This window comes from Enhydra lutris, unplaced genomic scaffold (genome assembly GCF_002288905.1).
Source record: "Enhydra lutris kenyoni isolate GAN:26980312 unplaced genomic scaffold, ASM228890v2 scaffoldscaffold28, whole genome shotgun sequence".
Lineage (NCBI taxonomy): Eukaryota > Metazoa > Chordata > Mammalia > Carnivora > Mustelidae > Enhydra > Enhydra lutris.
In genome coordinates, this window is record NW_019154112.1 from 23,228,399 (window position 1) to 23,254,297 (window position 25,899).

The window sequence follows — 25,899 nt, forward strand, 5'->3', positions numbered from 1 at the left end:
AAGACCTGGCTGTTCAGAGTGACTTTCAGACGAAGGCAGAATTTTTCCCAGCCTCCACCCCACCCATGAAGCATGTCTACTCGGGCGTGGTAGATTTCCCAAGAGGCGGCAGGCTGCTGTGGAAGGTGGCGCCTGGCACCTCCACTGGGCTTCCTTACCTGTGACAGCTACCTAAGAAGTTTTTAGATAGAAAGATTGGGTTGGTCAGGACCACACCTCTGAACTTGCCAGAAAAAAACAAAAACAAAAACAAAAAACCCACAACATCCAGGCAAATAGTTCTAGATTTCTTACCTGTACCTCTTTTCTATCAATGACTTTCATTATTTCAACCCCTCTATTATTTTTTTTATGATGTTATCCACTTAGGCATAATTCCCTGGCTAAAAACAGGAAATAAGGGTCCACAGGAAAAAAAAAAGTAGGTGAACAGGTCATAATAATCCTTCCTGCTTTTACCTGTCACTCCCACAAGACAAACAGGCAGGCGGCACGTCGAACTCCTCCCTTTCCTGAAGGAAGGGTCAGACTGCGGGATGGGGGCCACCAGTGCTCCGCTAGGGAAAGGTCAGGAAATTCTGGCACTAGCCTCACAATGGACAGGTATCCTTTCGCATAATTAAGTTTTCCTTCTTATGACAAGAGAGGCTTCACTGGAAAAGGCTGGCATGTTCTTGAGTTGGGTCTCCTTGGTTAATGTTGTTTCCGTTGTGAGGTCTAAGCCTGGTCCCGGGACCCTGAAGGTAAAGGGCACAGCAGTGTCACCCAGCATGAACAAGTAAAATGAAAATAATTTTTCCCTTCACAAGTAAGGGGGAAACAAAATACTAAAAGCTGAAAATAAAGCAACAAACAAAACGGGTGAATGCATAGTAAAGAAAATAAGCCAAAGGAAACAGATAATTACTTACATAAAATATCCTAGAAAAATTTAAGCACACCCTCTATTCTGTCTACCACATTCCCCCAAAGCTAGGATAAACTGAGTGGTAAAGGATGGGCTTTATATGAAAACAAACAAAAAACACCATTCGAGTTCTATTGTTCTTTAGCATCAAGATTACTCTTCTTAAATAAAGCCAATTTGCTTATCCATCAGTTCATGAGTTTAGTGGTATCATCTTCATAGGCCTAAAGCCTAAAGTATGCCAAAATGTTAAAATGGAAAAAAACTAAACCGGTACTCACAAATTGGGGAGCAAGGTATAAAACTGACTAGCCAGAAACCAATTCCATGCCATGGTACTTCCAACTCAATAAATAGATTTTAAAATATATACATATATACAAATAATTTAAAAAGCAAAGTGAACACAGTAAATTAATGCATAATAGTAATAGAAAGGTGTATTTGGCTGGTTGAAAACAGGTTTCTAAAGAGTCCAACTGGCCAGAAAGCCAGGATCCAAAGTTATTAGTAAGAGTAAGGCACTTCTGGGGTCTGTGCTGTGTGGCACAATGGCAAGCAATTAACTCAAAACTCACCAGTAGTTTAGATATTTAATGGGTGGGAGCACATCGCCAAAGAACTCAGCTACATCTGAACACAGAAGGTGATAATTAATTTTAAAAAGTTGTATCGTTAATTCCAGGATGAATTTATTTCATGGAGAGAAAACAAAAAACCAACAGTATCATGATTTTCCTAGATACCACATAGCGACTGGTACTTTCATTGCTTTTTATGACATTATACCAAAAAAAAAAAAAAAAAAAAAAAGGGAAAGAAACCAACAGAAACATACCAAAGCATACCCCCATGCCCCTTAAATTAATAGATTTAAAATTAAAACTGGAAGCAAGTATTTGTTATACTTTGATTCAAACTCTATTTACAAATTAAATTGCACTTACAAAGATAGCAACATTTCTAATATGGTTATTTTGCTTTATTGTGGTTTTATATTTCAATATAAAACTTTTAAAGCTTTCTTCCATAAAAATCATACTTTCTTTTGCAGTACATAGTTAATTTATCCACTGAATTTCTGAACCAGTTTTCTCCTTTTGTGCTTTTCTCCTCTATTTTATTTTACAAATGGCATATACCTTCCAAACAGGTACGTACAATCAGATGCTGCACTCATTACAAGAGACTCATTCATAAAAAGTTAAAGTGTAAGACATGAAATATTAGCAGTCTAATCCTTTGGTTCCTCTTTTTTAAAAAAATCTATTGATAAAATTTACAAATTGGTGGTAACTCTTCTTTTTGGTTAAAAACAAATCCACCAGGTAGATTGCTGATTAAAATCCAACAATGCTTTAAAAGCACCACCTCTCCTAGTCTCATCTCACTGCTCATCGATGCCACTGCGTACAATTGGTTTGACATGATTCAGGATACAGTAAGGCACAAGTGGGTGGTACAAGTGAAAGCAAATACTTTAGGGCTGTTTTGTTTTTTTTTTTTTTTCCTGCACAAATGCTAAAATATGTACCGTTTCCAAGATAAAATAACAAAAAAGAAATACACATTTTTTGTTACGAAATACCTATACAAAATTTTTAAATTTACATCATCTGAGCTGCCAAAAAGTTTTTTAAAAAAGGATCAATTATGAGCCGTACATAAAACTATCTCTCATCAGTAGGTCCAAGAGAACTTGGGCTCAAAATGTCCCAGCACTTTATGGGAGGGAGGAGGATCAACAAAACTTCCCTTCCTGCGCTCCCTTACCCCAACATAAGACAGAAACAAAGGTCAGGCGTTTACAGTAGTGTATTCTACTTATGACAAATGACTGGAAGTCAGGGGAGAGGCGGCATACCGGGGATGCACTGGTGCCCTGGCTGGCTGAGGAGCCGGATTAAGGCACTTCCATGGGGACAGCAGCAGCCCAGCGTGCGGCCTGGGCCGTGATGCGCACGCGCCCATGTTCCGGGGCGGTGACAGGCACGCACACACGTTCCGGGGCGGTGACAGGCACGCACACACGTTCCGGGGCGGTGACGGGCACGCACAACGTTCTGGTGAAGCCCCAGGGCCACGCGCGGCTCCTGGGGAGGAGACAGGATCTCAACAGCAGGGGAAGACACGGGAGGTAAAACTCGGAGGTGAAGTTCTATACAGAAGTGGTCACTCGGTCAATGGCGTGATTGACCTCGTTTTTGTTTGAATCCAGTCCTTTAGCAGCATTCATGTCATTCCGTAAATTCTCCACTGTCTTTTTCATGTTCTTTAGCTCCCCTGGGTGTGGAGTGGCTCTCCGCAGAAGTGTTCTCTGAAAATAAGCAGGGGAGTGAGTGTGTGGGTTTTATGTCATTACTCTTTCAACAGGCAGCTTCAAGGTGGGGGCACTGGGGGAACAAAGCCTCCTTCTCAGGATGCAGGCGCTCGGAGGGGGCAGAAGCGCCTCCTCGGGAGCCCCGCATGCTGCTTTTCAGCTGCTCACTGGCAGTTCAGGGAGATGAAGGTGTCACGGGCACCTCAACTGGTCCACTTAGAAGGGTTACTTTCAGAATAAAAGAATACTCTGTAAAATATAAGATTAGCGTAAGATAAAAATTAAGTTCCATGAAGGGCAAGGAAATGAAGATTTTTAAGATGTTGGTGTGGGGTGTGAAGAAAGAAAAAGATAAAGGAGTAAACAAATTCTAACTTAAAATCATTGCAGTGGTCTACCACTACCTGAAGTGGATCTGGCTGCCTTCAACACGGAGGCATGGGAGTGGAAGGAAAAGGGAAGCGAGAGAGAGAAGAGCTGCTTTTCTTGGCCGCTATGTGTCTTATTTGTATTTACTAAAGAGAGTTCACATTTTTCTAATAAAGGCCACAGTGCTTGGAGTGAAGTGTCCGGGAAGGGACAATCTTTAAAAAAACTCTTATTTGACCTAGCAGGTGCTCTCTGGCTCCTAAGACAGCATTTCTGTCTATAAATGGCCTGTCCAAGGAGTTTCAGGAGGAGGAGCCTAAAGTACGGTGACACAACAGCCAAGAGCACTACTGAGACAGTGAAAGAACCGGTGAATTCCTCATCCTCCGGCAAGCCAACAGGTAAGCACTGAGGACTCCTTTCTGCTGAAGTCACTTTGTTGTGCCTAATTCCCATTCTGTGCTCCATTACTGTAAACATAAAATCCCATTTGGTGACAGCTGGAATAACAGACACCACAGCAGTCATTTAAAAGCCACCCTTTGCTTTGGAGGCTGTAGGTACTCCCTCTTAGCTCTGCTTATGAAAATCTCAATTAGCAAAAGGAGTTTAAGAAGCCAAAGTTAACATGTAATAATATTTCAAGAGTTGTCACAGACTCCTGAAGACATCAGCTGGCCGACAGACATTTTTAAAGTGTGGATAGAGTAAGGCTAAGTAATACCTTCAAATCTATTCCTGATTTTTGAATGAAAACTTGTAAGTAAACCCAACTAAGATCGCAAGCACTCTGCCTGAGGATGAAGAGAAGAATAATTAATTACATAAAGGACAGAGAGAAGGACAGAGAGAAGCACAGCTCCACAGAAGGTAAGCCAAGTAACACTCTGAAGTGCAAATGGAGTCATTGCCATACACCTCTAAATGGTGGTGGGGAGGAGACTTCATTCACCAAGAACAACAAAAACAGAAAACAAATTTCTGGTGCCTGGGTGGCTCAGTTGGTTAAGCATCTGCCTTGGGCTCAGGTCATGATCCCAGGGTCCCGGGACTGAGTCCCGCCTGGGGCTCCCTGCTCAACGAGGAGTCGGCTTCTCCCTCTGCCCCTCCTAGTGCTTATACACTCTCTCTCTTGCAAAAATAAATAAAATCTTAAAAAAATAATAATAAAAAAGGGGAAAAAAAAAACCCAGAGCAAATTCCCAGTTTGCTGGAGGCAAGAAAGGATGCTATCACAAATAAGGAACAAGAGTATAAAACTATTCCAAGAAAAAATCCCAAAAGGTCCATTTGCTTTATATACATTTGGTGAATCAGTACCTAGAAATACCTAATTTTGTCTTCTAAAAAATTCTTACATGCTGAAGGCTAAGCAGAGAACAGACAATTTGAAATTAAAAGAAATCCTTATTAGGTGCCACTATTGGTCTTGGAAGGCTTTTAAATTTTGCATTTTCAGGGAGGCCAACAATCTCCATTTCCATACCGTTTCATTGTCTTCTTCATCTCTCTCATCTTCCAAAAATCGGATTGCACTGACTCTGTTCACTGCACGCTCATTCCAGGCGTCATCCGGGACATCATTCACCAAGCTCTCGAGTGCCCCACAGCGAGGGAGGTTCTCTGTCAAGACAAAGACCACATCAGCGGGGAACCTGAGTTTGTGTGACTGGTAACTGCTATGTAGTATTTCAAAAAAATTAAAAAGAAAAGAATCTAGGACAGGGTTACCGTTTTTTTTTCTATTTTTTTTTTAATTCTATTTGAGATCATATAAAATATCTGCCAAACTAATGTTTAATATTTCATCACAGAATGTCATCATAATTTATAGAATCCTTTTTCACAATTCTTTTCTATAAGCTAACTTTAAAAACTTTATTGTGGTGAGGGGGTGCCTGGGTGGCTCAGTCAGTTAAACATCCAACTCATGATCTCAGCTCAGGTTTTGATCTCAGGGTTGTGAGTTCAAGCCCCCTGTTGGGCTCCATGTTGAGTATGGAGCCTACTTAAAAAGACAAGACAAAAAACAAAAAACCTTTCTCATGACACTGATGTAGTTGAACATGTTGGACTCCAGTACTTTCCTTAGTAACACTTCTGTTGTCTTCCCCTTGGGGTCTTAAAAGCTCCTCTAACAAGGTTGGGATTGGCAAAATGGCTTTGGGGCTTTTCCACCTAGGGGATTCCTGTTCTCCCAGTGCACTCTAGTTCTCTTTTATCAAAACCAACTCTCAGCAGATTTATAATGGCAATTTGATGTTAGTGTGAATATTTTTTAAAACCACACATAATTTATAAAACAAAGATACAATGACTTAAAATAACAGACTGGCCTAAAAACTATTTGTCATTGGGGGCACCTGGGTGGCTCATTCGGTTAAACACGGACTCCTCATTTCAGTTCAGGTCATGATTTCAGGGTAGTGAGATCAAGTTCCAGTCAGGTTCCACACTCAGTGTGAAGTTAGCTTGAGATTGCACTCCTTCTCCCTTTGCCCCTCCCACTCCTGCTCTATCTCTGTAAAATAAATAAATCTTAAAAAAACAAAAAACAAAAAAACCTGTTTGTCAGTGGTGTTCAATACTAATCCTCTAAACCACCAGTCTGGATTTTAAGGGACTCTGTCAACTTTTTTAAGAGTACTTGTGTTTTGGGGCGCCTGGGTGGCTCAGTGGGTTAGGCCGCTGCCTTCGGCTCAGGTCATGATCTTAGAGTCCTGGGATCGAGCCCCACATCGGGCTCTCTGCTCAGCAGGGAGCCTGCTTCCTCCTCTCTCTCTGCCTGCCTCTCTGCCTGCTTGTGATCTCTCTGTCAAATAAATAAATAAAAATCTTTAAAAAAAAAAAAAAAAAGAGTACTTGTGTTTTCAGTCTTAGCAATAATTCAAATACAAAAGGCTGTTTAAGAAATTTCAGATATGATAAGCAGGTGTGAGGGATACTTTTTCTTTGAAGGTACAGAGGAAAGAACCTTCCCAGAGGACATCCACAGTGACCTCACCCCAGGCTGGCTCTAGGGGCACATTAGACAAATTACAGACGCACATGGGAGTAAGAGGTCTTATGGATAGGTATTAGCTCCTACTAATTCTCATAGCCATGTGAGTATTGTTCTTAATTCACCTTGGCAAGTAGGTTCAGAAGGCAGCTGAGGAAGCAAGACACAGGTCAAAATCTTCTCTCCTGTGGTGTGGTCTGTGTCCGTCTGGAACGTGAGTAGGGGCTGCGACTGGTTGTCAGACAACCACAAAGCCTTCAGCTTCAAGGCAGTCAGGGATAAAGGCAAATGTAACAGCCTAATTTAAAGCAAAAGAAGACATCAAGGTCTCAGATTTTATAATTACATCAATTCCTATCAATACAGAAAGAAAATAAAAACATTACAAAGAACCTCCTGGGATTGGATTCAACATGGAACAAGATACTGTGTTTATAATAAAACCCTCGGTGTACTCTTTGTGAGCACACTCAGTCTGTCACTGTGCTTCTGCTGTCCTCTCTCTCATCAGCACCTTTGGCCACAGGGCAAAACATTAGGAGGTTTCGATTTAAAGAGAAAAAAAGCCAGTCTGACCATGGAAGGACGCAGTAGCAGGAGTTCTTACTGAGTCAATGGCAACAGCCTCCTTGACGAAGGCCTGTTTTCAGTAGCACCTGGCAAAAATGAGGAAGAGTGGAAGGAGATTCCTGGGGTGCTGAAGAGTTCAAGTGGCAGTTATAATAAAGATGAAAACATTTTCTTCCTACACTGCATTTTCTTTGTCTAAGGAGATTATTTTAGGTATCCATCTTAAGCTTGTATCTTCTAGTTTCTAGAAACCTCCACTTCCCCAGACTCCTATGGGATAGTTAATGTCCACTTCACATTGTTTCAGTTTCAAGTGAGATCATATGTATTAAAGCACTTTAAAAACTGTAATGTGACACCTAAAGATTAATTCTATATTAATGTTAGCACACATGTCTGACAAAGTGACTGCACCTAGTTAACTCTATTTAGCAAAAACCAGCACCGGGAATCATATACATTTGTTTTCACCAAAAGACTACTTTAGTGCGGTGGTTCTTAACCAGGGACGCTTCTGCCTCAGGGACATCTGGCAATGTCTGTAGACATTTCTGGGTGGTACTCTTGGCATCTAGTGGGTAGAGGCCAGGGATGTTGCTAAATATCCTATAATGGTTAGGAGAGCCACCACATCAAAGAATTATCTGGCTCAAAATGCTAACAACGGCTAGGGGTGAAAAGACTGCTTTAGTAAAAACCAATGCCTTATACAAGTCTACTAATGCACTATGAAAACAACCAAACCTCTGCAGATACCAGGAATTTAAGGTTTAATGAATCTAAGGTTGTATTTGATCAAGTATTTTTACTCTAAAGATGGCTCCATGTGCATTAAATTATAATCTCAGCAGTGACTTTACAAGCTGGACAGTAATGAGCTGACTGCATTCTGTGAGCCACAAGATAAGGCACATTTTCTTAAAGAAATCCTTGGCTCATCCGTAAAGAAATCACATGGCAGCATTTATTTTTGGAGCTTTTTTATGAACTTGCACACCTGTCTCCAGTTTAACACATGTGGGAGGTCTACATGTACAGCTTACTTACTGAGAAATCAATACTGCATTATCAGACATAGATGCCACTCTGAATGGGCAGGCTTAAGGAAAATTAATTCGAACTCTATGTAGGGAAATGAAGAGAAGTTGTACTCCAATATTATTAAACTAATCTAAATAAAATGTAAGCACAGAATGTTATTACTTTAACAAATGAAGTAAAAATTATCAAAGAGTACGTGGAGTGTTAACAACAAATGCATTATTAACAAACTTCCAAAGAACAAATTAATATCATTTACAACATATTTCCAATATACTAGTTATGGAGATGACAAAATATTTTCTTTTCCTAACAATTAGTCCAGCAAAGGTTGGCCCATCCCACGCATACGTACTGGGTGCAGTACTGAGTCAGTGGAATTGTACCTTACGTGGGAGTTAGGTTCTAGAATTAAGGCATCCATGAGACCTGCATATGTTAAAGTACCCTTGAGAAGTCTCTGTGTATCGTATACTCTAGTGCTTTGCTAATAAGGGCCAAACTGAGTGAGAAATACATATTTTTAAATCCCAGAATCTACCGAGTTCAGTGATAGGCTCACACTATGAAGGATGCCCAAGGGATCTGAGGAAGCAGGCCTTTACAGCTCCACTTCCTATTCTGAGATGTTGGGTCTTCGAGTGAGATAGAAAGTGAAATCTCTTATGCTTATACAAAAAATTATTCCTGCCTCTGCCCAAAGGCTGTCACACATTTACCCAAATGTAAGGAAGTTAAAGACAGACGTGTATTTGCCAGATCTGATGACAGGGATTTTTTTAAAACAATATCCTAGCACACTGTGAAAGCGTTAAGTACTTTAAACTCTTTTTCATTTTAATGAATAAAGGGATGATTCTTTTGAAAGTTTCAGGGTCTTACACAAGAAATTTACAGTCAATATCTCTAGATTTCTTAATCATAAGAGCATAAAGAAAAAAATAGTTGAGATTTGAAAACTGGCACAAAACACAAATACTCAAACATGGTCATTGTATCTTCTCAGAATAACAGGCTTTGCAGCTAAGTGCTAAATAAAGCAAAGGCAAAAATAAAACACTAAACAGTGCATCAATAATAAGTAACAGCTTCTAAGGATAGCAAATCATATGATAAAAGTTAAAATAAACTACTAGTCTCTACAACAACAGATCTTATAATCATATTCAACCAAGCCATATAAGATTAGTGACTTGTCTGGAACACCAGTTTCCCCATCAAGAATCAGTGCCAGCTTGAACATGGCTGCTGCCAACTGAGCACACACCTCTGGAACCTTCTGTATACTGCAGACTCAACACAAGAAACCACAGCCCTATTTGTACACATCTCACATCTCCCTGTTTTATTAAGGACCACATCCCCTCAAAATAAAAAGCTTGTGGTTACTATTTATATCAATGGTACAAGGACTAAAGCAAACGAATAACCATACCATGAGCTATGTCTCTCATTTCCAATTAAATCCCTGACCAACTAACCTGAGGTGACCTTCCCCACCTCCGCACTACTGTAGCAACTGTGCTGTCAAATTTACTTAACAACTACACATGGCCTACTGACTCGACCTATAGTTGCATGCTTCTTACAGCTGAATGTTTCATCTTTCACCTCCTACTAGAATTTTTAGTTCTCAGCAAGTTTTCAAAACTGCTTAAAGATATGTAAAGAAAACATATCAGTGGGAAAATTTAACTAGTACTAAAATATCTAAAGGGAAAGCCCCCTGTAACCTCAGGCCTCCACTCTGCCTCTACGGGAACTATTATTAATGTTTTGTTATAATACATAGATAGGTTGTTTTAAAAGCAAAAACAAAAATGAGAATGCTGTGTTATGTCCAATAGCTATTCTTCTTACTTGGTACCATGGGCATCCTGTGTTACTACACAGAGAAATTATGTCACTCTTCTAACTACTTACTATTCCACAGTACAAGTACACTGCTATGTTGTATTTTGCCTTTTAATAGTTTTTCTCCATTTTACTGAGCTATAATTGCCATGTAACATTGTGTAATTTTAAGGTGCACCTGAGATGATTTGATACATTTATATATTCCCAAGTGACTATCACAGTGGAGTTTTAGTTAACATCTCCATCCAGTCACATAATCACCACTTTTCATGCATGTGCGTGTGTGTGTGTGTGTATAGCCCATTCAAAGATCTATTCTCTCAGCAAATTTCAAGGATATAAGGCAGTATTAAGTATAGTCACCATGCTATACATTAGGTCCCCAGAACTTACTCATCTGGTAACTGGCCAGTTTGTACCCACTGATCAATACCTCCCTACCTCCCCTGCTCTTAGCACATGGTGACCACCATTCTACTCTCTATTTCTAGGAGTTTGGCTTTTTTAGATTTCATATGTAAGATCATACAGGATTGTCTTTTTTTGTGTGACTTATTTCACTTAGCATAATGCCCTCAAGGTCCATCTATATTGTCATAAATAACATGATTTTCTTCTTTCTTAAGGCCGAATAATATTCCATTATATGTATCATACCGCATCTTCTTTATCTGTTCATCTGCTGATATTGTTTAGGTTGTTTCCCTATCTTGGCTACTGTGAACAAGAGAGCATAGATCTCTTTGCAATATCCTGTTTTCTTTTCATTTGGCTATATGCCAGAAGTGGGATTGCTACAGCATATGATAGTTAAATTTTTAATTTTTTGAGGAACCTCCATACTGTTTTCTCTAATGGCTACACCAATTTACATGCCCACCAGCAGCAGGGAACAAAGGTTCCCTTGTCTCCCCATCCTTGCTAACACTTGTTATCTTGTTTTTTTTTAAATAACATCCACTCTAACAGCTGTGAAGTAATATGTTTTAATATTTTTAAATTTAATTTTTGGGATTATAAAATTCAAAGGTACAAACTATTTCTCCATTGACAGCCACTGTTTCTAGTATTTGGTACTACTCTCCCTCAAAGATTCTCAAATACTAGATATTGTGTAGTGGGGGGGATAGTCCTATGGGAAAGAGTAAGAATTAAGGAAATGGATTCTGTGTCCATGGGTTACTGATGATAAAAGACATCTTCTCTGTTACTGTACCAAAAGATTTGATATTTGGTTTCCAAGTGGCATTTTATAGTTACCCTATCAAATATGTCGAAGAAAATTTGTGGAAACTAATATATAGTCTGTGTTATTTGCTATTTTTACATGCTTGAGAGAAGAGGCAAAACTTCTGTTGTATGTGGTATGATTTCCCATGGTGTAACATTTCTGTAAGCTAAAAAGCTGACATTGTAGCCTTTTTTTATTAGTTTCTATACTAATACTTTAAGTAAGTAGTAATTAAATATTTTAATAGGTTTAAAATTTGGTTATGAATCTGTATATACATGTGACACATTAAACTGACTCAGATGACAGATACGTAACTCTACTTTTTAATGGGGTTTTCTCCACCCCAGCCCAAGCATAATAAAAATTCAACTTTCCCTTCTGAGAACTAGAGATTAGAGCCTTCACTCATGTGAAAAACAGTTTTCAGGCCTCAGAGCCATCTTCTGCTCAGGAATTAATGATGCAATTTCATGCTCACAGGTGTGGCAAGAGTCTGGGAAGGTTGGGAGTTACTGAGTTTCTACTGCTGGAGTTTAGGAAAGCACAATCCTTCCCAAGCTTTATGCTGCACACGAGACTCCATTCAGCAGAAAGTCAACACTCAACTCAAATTAATCCTGAGTTTCTAGTAACCAGTCAGTGGTTTAAGAATCTATCAAGATGTCCTAAAAGCCTTCACTTGAAAATGGTGGGCCCCCCCTAAGGTTCACTGAGTCCTGCTATTTATTAGCGCCACAACCTACAATCCATTGGCCAGCATGAGAAACGGTGGCTTGTGTCTGACCTAAGTGACCAGTTAATTAGCACTTAGCACACAATCCCCCAAACACTCTTCCGACTGCTGTTGCTATCTCTCATTTAAAATCATTGATCATTTTCCCCTGGCTGGGCACTTTTCCTCCTATCTATGTAACACTCGAAAGCATTTTTAAAATTCCTTTGGTGATGCAGCCTGTGATACAAGGTATTTCGCAGTGGCCACCTATTCACTCTGCAAAACTAACATTTTTAACATTTTCATTTGGGTGACAAATATTTACCAGGTTCTATCATGTACCAGGCACTGTGCAGGGATAAAAGGCACAGTGGCCCAGATACCACATCTGACGTCACACAACTTTAGGTTTAGACATTCACACACGCATAGGCTGGCAATTATTATATGGTGCTGTGAGTCCTATGTTAGGGGGAATTCAAAGAAGCAGGCTCCATACAAAGAAAGCTCCCTGGAGAAAATGAAAACAGCAGTGGGAATCAGAGAAGAGGGTCTCAGGCAGAAGGAGTAGCTGGGCTAGGCTCCGGGGAAAGAAAGGGCACATGCAATCTGAGGTGACGAAGTTAGTTCAGACTGGCTGAAACAAATCTATATTCTACACAGGTGAACAGAAGGCATATTCCAAAACCAGGAAGTGGTCTACCATGACCTCTCAAGCACAACTTGAAAAATGGTACTGCTGTGACCTTGGGGAATACCAGTTGGGTCGCTCTTCACTTTGATTATGACCACTTGGTGATTCTGACATTAGCCAGAGATCCTTTGGCCAGAAATGTGCCCCCGAATACAATTTTTACAATTTCAGGGGGTTCAAAATCACCAGCAAGGTATATCAAGATCCCTGGTTAAAATACAGTTCAAACTTGTTGAAGCTCATTCTTCAGATAAGGAAACCCAGAGGCGCATGATGACTTACAAAAGCTACAAAGTTAAGGTAAAACCTAAGTATCCCAGTTCTCAGGCAGCACTGTTTCCCTCACATCACTGTACTGCTGTTCTGGGAAGCATTTCTACAGAAGGGTCTACTTAAATGTCAAAGTGCCTCCCACTCAGGTCATCCCTGACTTCTTCTACTCCATCCAGCTCCATCACTCCTGCTCTCAGATTAATAATTTTTTGTGTCCTGGGTCATTCAACTAATTAGTACATATTCTATAAGATGGAGCAAAGGCAAGATGGCAAAGACACATGACAAAGGTTGGGGTGAATGAACATTTGGTTCTTTTTCTCAAAAAAAGCAAACCAGAACATGCTTACCTGTTCCCTGCCACATCCAGGACATGAAGCTCTGTGGCCTGCGACACCTCTGAAGGTATCCGAGTTAGTCTGTTGTCACGCACACAGAATACAGTGAGGCTGCAGCACCCTCCAATCTACAATTAGAAAGAAAATACATCTTTTTTCCAGGTTTTTTGTGAAAGATGGTGGTGGGACTGGAGTATCTTGTTTGTCAAATGGCATGAAAAGGACACATAAAATGATACCACATGATTTTAAGTTTCACTGAGACCAACTATGATTAATTTAAATCATACAAAACACTAAGTAGTCCAGTAAGTTCATAAAAATCTCAGCAATGCATTAAATGTATATGTTCTAAATTAAATCAAGAAAATAAACAGTACAGTTCAAAAAAATCTCATTCTGAAAAGCAAGTCATTTTCCGTTGCTATCTAATGCAATTGTATTTTTTAAATATGTTAACTAGGCTACCCAGGTCCAGACAAATATTATTTGGTAATATAGGTAATATTTGGTAAATATTATTTGGTATATTAAGAATTCTGTTTCAAAAATAAGGCCAAGAATGATACATACACACCCCTTCGAAGACCTGCCCATTATATTATATTAAATCCAGTGTTCCCAGTGTCCCCAGTTCATTTCAAAAAAAAAAAAAAAAAAAAAAAACAAAACAAAACAAAAAAAGAAAAAAGAAGGAGGAAAAAAAGGATACTGGATAGACAATACAGTACATTAATTTTCAACTATACATCTTTTAACTACTTTTGGTCACTCACAGCTTAATTTAGTAAATATGTTATTCATTTCCCTTTCACAAAATCAACAATATTTTAGCAAAAACTGAATGTGGTAAATACACATATTAATCTGGTAAACTTAATGCTTGTAGAAACATTGATATCTACATCCACGACAAATTTGATTACTATTTTTTTATTTATTTTTAAAGTCAGCGATTCAAAGATAATTGAGCTTTGTATGAGCCTGGTTTTCAAAAAAAGAACATAAGCACAAAAGAACTGAATCAGTCTCTTGAGCAAACTGGCCAGGGTTTCTATGGTCAGGAAAGCTGAACCAAAGGGATGGAAAAATAACTCAATCTCAGACACAACATTCTGCAGGACTCCATACAGTACTACATTCTTCCTGTACTCACTATCCTGACCCAGAGCGATTGCAAGCAAAGGCTCATGAAGGAACCTATTGATGTCTCTCTGACACATGGAAAAATACTCCACAGCTTCCCACTTGAGGAGAGGCAGAAGACTTGCATCTTCAATTATATCTGAGTACATCTTATACCCTTTTCTATGTATACATATGTTTAATACATGTATATACCTTAAAAAAGCAGAATGCATATTTATGAAATTGCTACATAATTACCTTCATGAACAATCTTACTATGTCTTCCCCTAAGAGTTAATATAAAGACTTGAGATCATGTATTTAACCACAGTATTTAACCATAATGGATGTAAAAGAAAAATAACATGTAAGAAAACACGAACTAACATTTGTCTAAAATGGATTACACCCAGATATGTAGAAAGGCTTTTAGATTGTCTCCATGATCTCTCAGTGTTCACATTTCCCATCCCACCAACTGGTGCATTTACTACCCTCTAAAACGTAACATTTTGATTCCACTGTGTCTTACAGAAATGCTCTTTTTTTTCTGTCCTTCTAAATCTTATCAACTGTCCAGAAGTAGCTAAACATCCTCTACACCATCGAGTCTTCCCCAAACCCCACAGTCCACACTGATAGACTGCTCTGTGTTTCATTTGCAGTTATGGTCTATACAAACCCTCTGACAGATTGTTTCACTGAGTTAACTTGCACATGTCCATATAACCACAGTGCGTGGTAAGTACAGTACCCATCCTACCCACTCATCAACTTTTCTCATTTAGATATGTTTATATGCTTATGTTTATTTACTTACTAGTGAAAGGCTGCTACTTGAAGTTAATATCTCCTTCTATGTGTAGAAATGAAAACCACAAAACTCTTTTTAAGAATCATTAGAGAGGGCTCTCTTAGGTTTTAAAAATGCAGGGCCCCAATATCATGCCCTGAAAGAGATCTACAATAGGATCTTTAAGGGGCTTGGCTTTCTTCCCTCTTGAGGAAGGGAATCATTAGTTTTACTCAGATGCCCAGGAATATTATGGAAGGAATCTAAGCTTTGAATGAAGATAGAGGATAGATATGATTAGATTTTCTCTGATAAACTGAGATGATCCCAACAAAGATCTATTCATGGGAAGAAATCCCCAAGTTCCTCATGGAGGGGAACCCCCCGTGACTCTGCTCCCCATGCACTGGCTCTGGGTTCAGTGGTGGGTCTGTGTGCCATGTGGGAGGTCTTCCAGGTCAGCATGGGGCTGAGGCTGGACCTCACCTTAACCTTATCATCCTGGCCTGCCTTTAACACAATAAGATTTATCTGTACACCAGGGAGGCAAAGCAGTTATGCACATAGACAACCCTCACAATGGCAAAATTAACTACTGGAGCGTGTACAGAACTGAGATTGCATCATAACTGTGGGCACTTTGTCAAGAAGCTGTCCACTGCTCCAGCCACCTATTGGATATCTGTTTGGGGCCCTAATACTATAGCATGTGAACGTTTTCAATTTGTATCATGTACATATACTACCTATTAAAAATTAACTCATTAAAATGGGTCAGAGAGGGCTCTAATAGCTGTTGAAGCAATAAAAGTTCTGGACAAGTAAATACCTCTTAAGACTCTGGGAGAGGGATAATGTGAATTCCCAGTGGAGTGCGTGAGCTATGTACTGTGTTTACATCTCATTTATTTATTTTTTCTTTTTCTTTTCCCATTCTAATCTCAAATCCATTTGAGACCTCAAGGAGTGGAAAACAATTGTATTCAAGAGCCTGCTAGGCACTCTGGGTTGTCACAGCAGGCAGAGTGACCTCCTGATCTCCATTGTCGAAGGGTTTCGGAAAACAATGAAACAATGCCCACAAAGAGAGAGTGTTATTGCCAGTGTGCCGGGATGCCTTCATCACCCTCAGATGCACGCGCCATCCCAGGCAAAACAGTGCACAAACAGAGACCTTTTTCCAAATCATCCAGGAAGGGATGGCATGAGCCTTTGGCTTTGAGAAAAGATTATTAAGCAGTAAAAACCATAATTCAAAAGGTACAGTTTTCACAGACATCAGAGGGGAACATGGAGCCCTGGAATGGATGCTCTGGGATCACACAGACCTGGGCTGGACCTGAGGCTCAATCCTGTGTTTCGTGTGTTTGACTATGTTACTTTAACCAAAAGTAACAATCAGGATTCAATTAAATGAAACCACAAACACAATTTAGCACCTATCATAGAACCTGGTGTAGTAAATGTGGCTGGCAAACCAATATGATGGTTATTGTCTTTTCAAGAAGTCAAAGTCCTGGATCCAAAGGACCAGGTCAGTCAACACTTGTGTGCCTGCTGTGTTGTTGGAAGTGTGCTGACGTTGTTGAGTTCCTCCCAGAACATCCCTGACCTTCTTAAAAATCTCTCCCTTGCGAGGCATCACGGTGACAAAATGACAGAATGTCACTGTGTTAAATACTAGGGATAAATACACTGTGACTTTACTGCTAGTGAAGCACCGGTGTGATCTCAGTACTGTAGGATACATATGGCTCATGTGTGTTTCTGCTTTCTCTCTCAGGTCCAGGAGGTAGTTTACCAGGTCCTTAGTGATCGTCAGAATAAAATGCCTGTACCATTTAGAAATTCTGGGAAGCAGAGTCACTGTTTAAATAACTTATTACCATCTATGTAGGAAGCTGATATTTTTATACTTCCTAAAACCACATAATAGTACCTTCCCAGAATACAAGGGGTTGGACTTGGAGAACTACAGAATGTAGCTGAGAATCTTTGTTTTGCTGGTTTGTGTATCTTAATTACAGATGATACCTTCCTTCACTGTTTGGACCTGATTGAACCCATCTGGAGGAGATGGGACCTGCCGGTCATCTGTGTTACCTGTTAATTGCCTGGAGGTGACATTATTCAAGAGGAGATAATCAGTCAGTGATCCAAAGAGAAAGCCTGTACTAGTCATCATAGCCTACCTATATTCCATTTTCTGAACACCTGCCCCAAGTGTGAAGAAACTTTCATTTTTCCTTCAGTATTGGCCTTTTAATATTCTGTGTAACAGAATGAAACCCTTATTTCACTGGCAGAAAGGGAAACGAACAATAAATGAAATCTGGTGAAAATACAATTTGAGCTGTAATAATATGGTGAGTAATTTTAGAAAGCAAAGACTGTTTTTTGCATTTCCCATCATCATCTGTGGCATATTATTCGAATGTTCTTATTTCATAAATATTCTGAAAATCATGTGGCTTTGGGACTTCTGAATTGTTGGGCCACTGACATCAAAATATCCACTAATAATTACAGCATTTTTCATTTCTAATTATAAAACAGTAAGTTACGTTGATTGGAAAATAAAAACCATAAATACGCACATGTAAAGGCACAAGGAAAAAACTAAGACCAAATCCTACCCCAAAGGGATAATCGGTATTAACATTCTAAAGTACAATCTTTCAGTATTATTGCCACGCATTTGTGATTTCATATATATATATATATATATATAGTGATTTCATATATATATATATATTTTACATATAAATTTTATACACGCGCGCGCACACACACACACGCTTTGATGAAATTAGGAGCAACACTATGATCTTCAGCACTTCTGTTTACATATGACATCAGGAATGTCCTCCCACATCAGTATGTTTCTACAAGGACTTTTATTGACCACATAACTATTTCATTCTACAGATGTCTTACAAATCACAAATCTCCCACGTAAGACACTGCTAGTTGGTTCTACCATTTTGTGTAATCTTGGGCGAGTTACTGTAGCTGAGTCTGGGTTTCCGGGTCTTTTGGATGTTGATAACGACTTACCTATACCTCACAGGACTGTTGTGAAGATTAGACACGGATATGGAGGAAAGCACAGTGCTGGCCACATATGAGTTGCCCCTACATCTACATGAGAAATAGCCTTTTGCCTGGTTTTCCTGTGTACCACAACTGTGTTCCTAGGACAAAGCCCTAGAAGTGGCATTGCAGAATCAAAGGGTATGAACACTTTCAAAGGTTTCAATATTACTGTGTTCCCTTCCAGAGAAGATGTAATAATTTATACTTCCCTATCATTTATGCATTTTCCCATACCCTCGCCAGCATTTGTCATCATTTTTTTTTAATCTTGACAAGTTCATAGGTCAAAAAGTTTCCATTAACATTTCTGTGAATGCTGATGGTGCTAAAATTTTTTCACATCGATAATCATTTCTATTTTTTCTTCTCTGAATCACTTATTGCTTATTGTGATGGGTTTTTTGCTTCAATTTGTCTACTTTTCTCCAGTGGAAACCTCTTTTTCTTAATCATTGGGAAGCATTTCAAGTAGAGTGAGGCAAGACCTCCTTAATCTGTAATGTTCTAAGTGTCCTCTGGCCCTCAGGTGTCTCTACCTTCTTGAAGATCAGAAATCTAATTTTCATGTAGACAAATCTATCAACTGGGTTTTGTTTTTGTTTTTGTTTTTTTTTAACACTTCTTTCCACTTTCAAGTTTGAAAATGCCTTCTCCATTTTGAAATCCAATGGCCAACTATGTTTTATTCTTGTATTTTTAGGTTTTACCTTACCCCTTTTAGCAATAATCCATTTTAGAATATGATGGAAGTTTACACTAAATTGTAATAAGAAGACAGAAAGCTATTCATAAAACGAATTCTCTCTCTGAAAATCAAAATATTTATGGGTAATTAACATTTACAGAGTGCCTGTTTAAAAACAAAAACAAGATTTGATGAATGATCTGTAAATCCTATCTTTTGACTGCGTAAGTGTGATGAAGTCAAGATCACTTTCATTTTGACTTAATGGAGACAAAAGACTAGACTCTAAACTTGGACACATGCTCAATTTCTTCCAGCCAGAAACCCTTTAAATGGTGCAGATTATTCAAAGGTAAGATTTGGCTGGGGAATGTTATGAAGTTACTGGCTCTCTTTCCTCATACCCACAATCACACATAACTAACTCTCTGTCTGTCCACACATCACACAACACGGTCTCTTTTTAATTCTTCCCTCCACCAAAAACATGCGTTTTTTAGGGAGCCTTCTTTCCCCCCAGAAGCATACACACTTACATGACAGGATGAGAAATAAAAGACACAATTAAGTTGCTTGAAAAATCAGAAGCATGCCACATGTAGCAAATAAAGCAAATCTAGCCTTCCCATTAGAGAGAGAATTGTGCTGCCAAACTGGAATTCAGTGAAGACAGATGAGCTGCCACGTTATGCCTTTTGGAATTTCTGAATAACTTAAAATGTAATTTCACAGAAAAGCATTCTTTTGGGAGAGAACAATCTGAACAAACCTGACAACTGACAAACACATAACAAAATAAGGTTCCAGGCCATGCAGTCATTTAAAAGAAAACAAAAACAAAATTGCGTTTAAAGGAAAATGTCCAACATTTTACAATGAGGAACACACAAAGCAGTCAGTTGATTTGAAATCTTCATGCATTTAAGAAGCAAAATGGAAGTTAGAGATGCAACTATGGTCTGAACAATACTTACAAGATAACAAGTTTACCCGACTTTCCTAAATTTCCAAGCAGCTAACAATTAAGAAAACAAGAGACATTCATTGATTTGCAAATGTTTACTACAAATAACACCACAAAACACAAACAGAATCTATAATTGTGACCCACACAGTACATTTTCCCTCATTTGGGAAAAACAAACAAACAAAAAAAAAACAAATAAATGTTGCCAGAGACTAAGGGGCCGTGCTCTAAAACATGATATATACTAGTATCAAATTAAAGAAAGACAAAAAATAGAAAGAACTACATGGCACACAGGACCAATCGCAACTAATACAACTGTGGGTTTGGGGCATATATATTGAATCGGTCAGCATTTCGGTTTAGATGTGTCATGCATGCAACTTGATTATTCAAGAGAGATTAGTAGAGTTTTGCAAGTGCAGAATCCAATCATGGAAAGTACAGGATATGATCGAATGGTATCAAGCTTGGAGGCAGAGCAAGTACACACACACACGTAGTCCCTAGGCCCAGCCCCGCTCCCCGATTCCACACACATGCACACACACGCACGTGTGCACGCGGTTACGGGGCCTACCACACTCACGCACTGCACAGACTCATGGCACAGCTGTGCTGTGCAGACCAACACGACACACTTCACAGTCAGGTGGCCTACAGTGGTCCGGCTGTTCAGCCCCGATGGTCAACAGCAAGCACTCAGCAGCCGTTTCTACAGGGTCACCACCGTAACCCACAGCAGAATTAGGGGCATGGGCTCAGCGCATTTTCCTACCCTGGGAGGTGAGTGTGTATGAGTAGCAATGAAGGTATGTTAGAAGAGAGCCAGTTCCTAAAAAGCTCAACTCTCTCTGCTTCCTCTCCCAGCTACAGGAAAGGGCACAGACTTTATTCAGTTATCAGACTCTACATGCCAGAAAACTAATCACAATTTCAAGGAGAGCAGATAATATGTGACAGCGAACTAAAATGCATTAAAGCTAGAACTACTTTCATACCATGTCCACTTCCCACATCATGAAATGCCATTCTAATAAATTTACACAGACACACGGCACATGGTGGGTATATCCATCCGAAGCCTGGGTTTCATTCTCTTAAAATGTGAAGAGGACAGATGCTCACATGAGGATAGATGCTAACATGATGGCAGTAATTTTACACAAAATGTTAAAGTTGTGCTTAGGATGTATTCCTTTGCAAGAGAATCGGAAGAGGGGCATAGGGAACTGGGTGGGGAAACTTCCTGGGAGATGGACATTCAACTCCCAAGTGCTCTCTTCAGCACTAACCTTGAAAATGTTCCTGAAATGTATTAATTTTATAACATGTCCAAACGAAAGACTGTCTGACCTCTCTTTACCATCTTAAGGTCCTGTCTTACCTCAGGGCCACATGTGGAAAGGCTAGACTACGTCCGTATGCCCTGAGTGGCCATACTTTCCTTGGCCTGTGGAACAATAGTTAGCAGGCTGTCGGGGGACACATCTCTGGAGCCCATTCTACCGACTGCTAGCTATGTGAGGCCTGCTAAGGAAGGATTTCCACCGGCCTTAGCTTCTTCATCTGGAAAATGAGGAACTCTGGCTTACGACCTCAAAAGCTGTTGTGAGGATTCAGGGAGTTAACAAACACGACAGCACCGAGCACAGGACGCGGCATCTAGAAAAAATGTAAGAAATCTTTTCTACTTCTCTGTGCACGTGTCTACCTGTCCAGTCTGCTACCCATTCAACAAGAATAAAATCAATATTCAGAATATCAGCCCTGTGTTTTGGTTTATCACTGTGAGACCAGAACCACAATGTTCTGATTCGCAGAATCTCTTACTTGTGTCCCAGTTTAGCAGAGGTGTACTGAAGTCTTTCTGTGGGGAACAGTTTTATTTAAGTGCCAGTGCTCAGAGTAAGGGTGGGTCAGAATATGGTCACATTTATGATAAATACCCTCCCTTGCTTCCTTTCGGGAACGTTGGCTGTCTTGCCCGGGCAGAAGACTGGGAGACAGTGGGTGTAGTGCCACAATGAGGGGAGAGAAAGAGAAGCCAAGCAAAGCTCAGACACCCTGGGAAGGGCCCTAGGAAAACAAGAACCCGCAAGTTCTGGCTGGTGGGATGGTAGATTTGAAATTATCCCAAGAAAAATAAAACAAAATAATAAAAAATATAAACAAATAAAATTATCCCAAGAGAGATGTTGGAAAGGGTCAAAACAGAGAAAGGAAGGACACTGAGCCTGGCCAGGGATCCCATCACACGATATCACACCTTTTCATGTGAGACCTAACAAAGGGGACGGGGCTCACCGACATTTGATGGGGGTAAGAAAGGCAGCTGAACTGAGTTTCAGGCTAATGGTTAACAAAAAAATCAACTACCCATCTCCCAGTTCCCCTAGTTCTAAATAGAAGGTAAGCCTTTTGTTAAATATCACACATGCGTCTTTGTTTCATCTGCTCTGGGTCCCCTTGTTTTCAGCAATTCCCTTGCCAGGACTGAAGTGCCTCTACATCTGTACAACTAGTCCCCACAATGCCTGGTGATGGGCTCTTCTCTTGGTTGGATCACTGACAGGGAAAAAAAAAATCCTAAGAATCTGGCTATAGCTTCCCATTCACCTCCCTCCATGTGAATGCCTTTGTGAAGAGTTCGTTCGCTCTCTCCCAGATATGAACACTGCTCGGTATCAATCTCTGTCCAAGAAAAGGGTTGCATCAAGATCCACTTTTATAATTCCAGTGGCTTAGGAAGCAGTTTAATTTCACATTAAACTCAGACCCAACGTTATCCGCTTCCTCTGCTAAACCCCCAAGTTACCTATTTCTGTCAATGGTTTTCTGTATGGCAAAGCCAGAAATGTCAAATCTCTCCCACTTTTAAATCCTATCAACTCACCTTTCTCAAATGCTCATAGTCATCTGGACTCGCCTACCCTCTTTAAAGTCACTGCTGATGGTTCTTTGATATAATTCCTCCAACCATCTATATGCTCACAAATGAGAGTACATAACATTTAAAAAGCACCACATTAAGTCTTTTAAAATGTGTGACACTTTTGATCTCCTGTGTGCTATTATTTCTTTATAATCATTATTGTTTTTTTAAAGCACATACCTCTTTTGGTAAAGACACTAATTTATTTCTGTCTGCATTCAAGTTGCTCAACTTCTTAAGTTTTCCAATGCTCTTAGGTAAAGTCTGTTAAAACAACATTTTAATTATTAATTTAATACATTTTTTTAACATGACTCACAGTAAAACAGATCTTTTCAAGGATTTAAAGAATATAATCTCATCCACTAAGAGACATAATTGTTCTTTCTGAATGTCAGATAGGTCAAAGCTCACTTGGAAGATGTAAAATTAAATATTCTATATTTTTGTTAAAACCAGAGTATGTTTCAATGAAATGGAGTCAAAGGCATGGGCCTGGAAACAGAGAAACACCTAGTAAAGAGGTAATGCTCTTCAACCTAAGTAAAAATTTGTACCTCAAGATTCATCGTTCATTGCCTGCACCTTTGAGAACCACACTGGGAGAATGGCTTGGATGACCTGGAAGCCAGAGGGCTGGGGGGACCAGAATCCAAAGCGGGGTGCTGTGAAGCAGCAGAAGGGAAGGTGGCATGGAGACAGGAGCAAGGTAAGCAGGGCTGGGGGTTCGGGTACACAAAGCACTCTAGGAATCAGGTAGGACCCTGGTGGAGGGGAGAGCTTCAACACTCTGCTAGAAGCCAGCGGTGAATGTTATGTTTACCTCTGTAATGATAAATATCTGTAAGCCTAAAACCATAAACTAACATGAGAAGATTTGGGTACTTCCACGACACCCACCAGAGGAGGATGCCCACGCTGCTGGAGGAGAGATGTGTCTTGGCTCCTGCACCAGCTCCCTGTCCTACCCAATTGTGTTATCTTTCTGCTCTTTCCACCTAAAGAGCCTTGCTTATTGTTTTTATAAAGAAAGAAGAAAAGAGAAGAGGAAAAGGAGCAGGGAGAGTAAGGTAGGAAACAGAGTGACAAAATGAAAGAGCAAGGTAGGAACGTAAGCTGAAGCAAACATAGCTGCTACAAGACAAGGAAGAGAGGAGGAAGAGAGGATAGAGTGATCAGTGAGGGCCTGAGGAAAGCAGAGAAAGCAGCAGGAAAGGAGAAGCAACAGAGATCCACTGTCATCCTGTTCATCCGGATCCCCCCAGCACCACGACCAGGTGACTGACACCAAAGCTTTGCCCTTGGGAGAATGGGGAAGTCCAGCCCAAGTGTGGACACCTGCAGCCACTGCCACCCCCAATTTCCAGGGTGGGGTAAGATCTCAGTTCCACACTCAGCCCCCAAAGAGCACTCATCCCCCTGCCCCTATTCCCACCAAGGCTTTTCCCAGCCAAACACCACTTTCTCCCCTTTTCTTTCTTTCCATCTGCTCGAAGAACCCTGAGAGAAAGTTGCCCCCGGCGGACCCTGGACACCATGGTGGAGGCATCAGCACAACCACTGATGGGCTCATCCCTACCCCTCACTGGACACCTCTGTCAGCGGAGCCTAACTACCATTCTCTTCACTGAAGCAGGTTAAAAGCCAGTTGTCTTTATGCCCTGCATTTGCTTTGAAGTCCTTATTTAGATGTAAGAAATAAGAAAATTTCCACACAGGGACTCCTGGGTGGCTCAGTGGGTTAAGCTGCTGCCTTCGGCTTGGGTCGTGATCCCAGCGTCCTGGGATCGAGTCCCACATCAGGCTCCTTGCTCAGCGGGGAGCCTGCTTCTCCCTCTGCCTCTGCCTGCCACTCTATCTGCTTGTGCTCACTCTCGCTCTCTCTCTCTCTCTCTCTGACAAATAAATAAATAAAATCTTTAAAAAAAAAAAGAAAATTTCCACACAGTCCACCCCAATTATGAGTAAGTAGAACCTACCCTGATAAGTCTTTCTGATACAGAAACCACACGACACATATCCATTTGAATGTGTACCCCACACTCACCAGGAGCCGGTTTTCTGTAAGAACTAATTCAGTGAGGCTTTCACAGTCCCCAACTGCTTCAGGCAGCTGTGTGAGTCTGTTCTGATCCACCTTCAAGATCGACAATTTCTTTAGTTTTCCTGTAAAAGCATTATTTCAGCTCATTAGTTACAACTGTCTTCCTAATCATTATTTGGTATCTCTTATCTGCTGTTCTTTTTGTTTTAAATAGTTACTTTTTTTTCCCCTCACCCAGCTTTTCACATTATGAAACCACATCTTTCTCATTTAGATCACTAAAGGTGGAGAGTTAGTTTTATCGGAACATCAAAAACAGCTAGCAATCAGAAACAAATCATTTTAAAAGTCACTACATAAAAAATTGTATCAAAGCCAGAAACTTGATAGAAAAACAAATAACTAGCTCTTGACAGATCTTTAAGGACAGGAAATGTTTCATGTACAAAGGAGAGAGACTTTCATCTTACTCCAAGAATCATCCTCACTAAAAACAAAAAATAAAGTGTGGTTTATTCTATCACCTGAAGTGAAAGTGGCTTGGTGAAGACTTCTGAAATGAATGGCTCTAGAAATACAGAATAAAATGGAAACCTTTGAAATGCCACATGAAGAACTGAGTGTATTTCACTCAGGGCAGAAAGAGTGGATTTTCTGGTGGTGCCTGCAGGCGATGGAAAACAGGAATGGGGTGAGCACAGCTTCCTCAATGTCCCCACTGAGTGAAGAAAATCCTCAATCTTTTGGATTCTCATTTTTAACCATAATTCAAGGAATAATCCTACAAAACAGATAGCCTTCAATATCTACTGAGAGAGGCTGGCATGGGGACACTGTCCCCAGGAAAATCAGAAAATGGCCTCTATCTTAAAGGAAATGTAAAGCTGAAGAAAAAATGTTGAAAAAATTAACTTGCTTTGTGTGTTGCCACA

The 25,899-nt window shown here is 40.0% G+C and overlaps 1 protein-coding gene across 1 annotated transcript in view; it reads right to left on the bottom strand.

The window, feature by feature from the left end:
* Positions 1-2,530: 2,530 nt before the first annotated feature.
* The window catches only part of LOC111152298 (leucine rich repeat containing 1), a 132,723-nt gene continuing 109,354 nt past the window's right edge, over positions 2,531-25,899 (bottom strand). Inside the window, exons 9-14 of the mRNA XM_022510778.1 lie at positions 24,971-25,089; positions 23,104-23,187; positions 13,332-13,447; positions 6,723-6,895; positions 5,083-5,219; positions 2,531-3,224 (exon numbers count right to left, since the gene is read on the bottom strand). Of these exons, the coding sequence (XP_022366486.1) occupies positions 3,066-3,224; positions 5,083-5,219; positions 6,723-6,895; positions 13,332-13,447; positions 23,104-23,187; positions 24,971-25,089 (788 nt within the window). The 3' untranslated portion in view covers positions 2,531-3,065. The remainder of the gene's footprint in view (positions 3,225-5,082; positions 5,220-6,722; positions 6,896-13,331; positions 13,448-23,103; positions 23,188-24,970; positions 25,090-25,899) is intronic.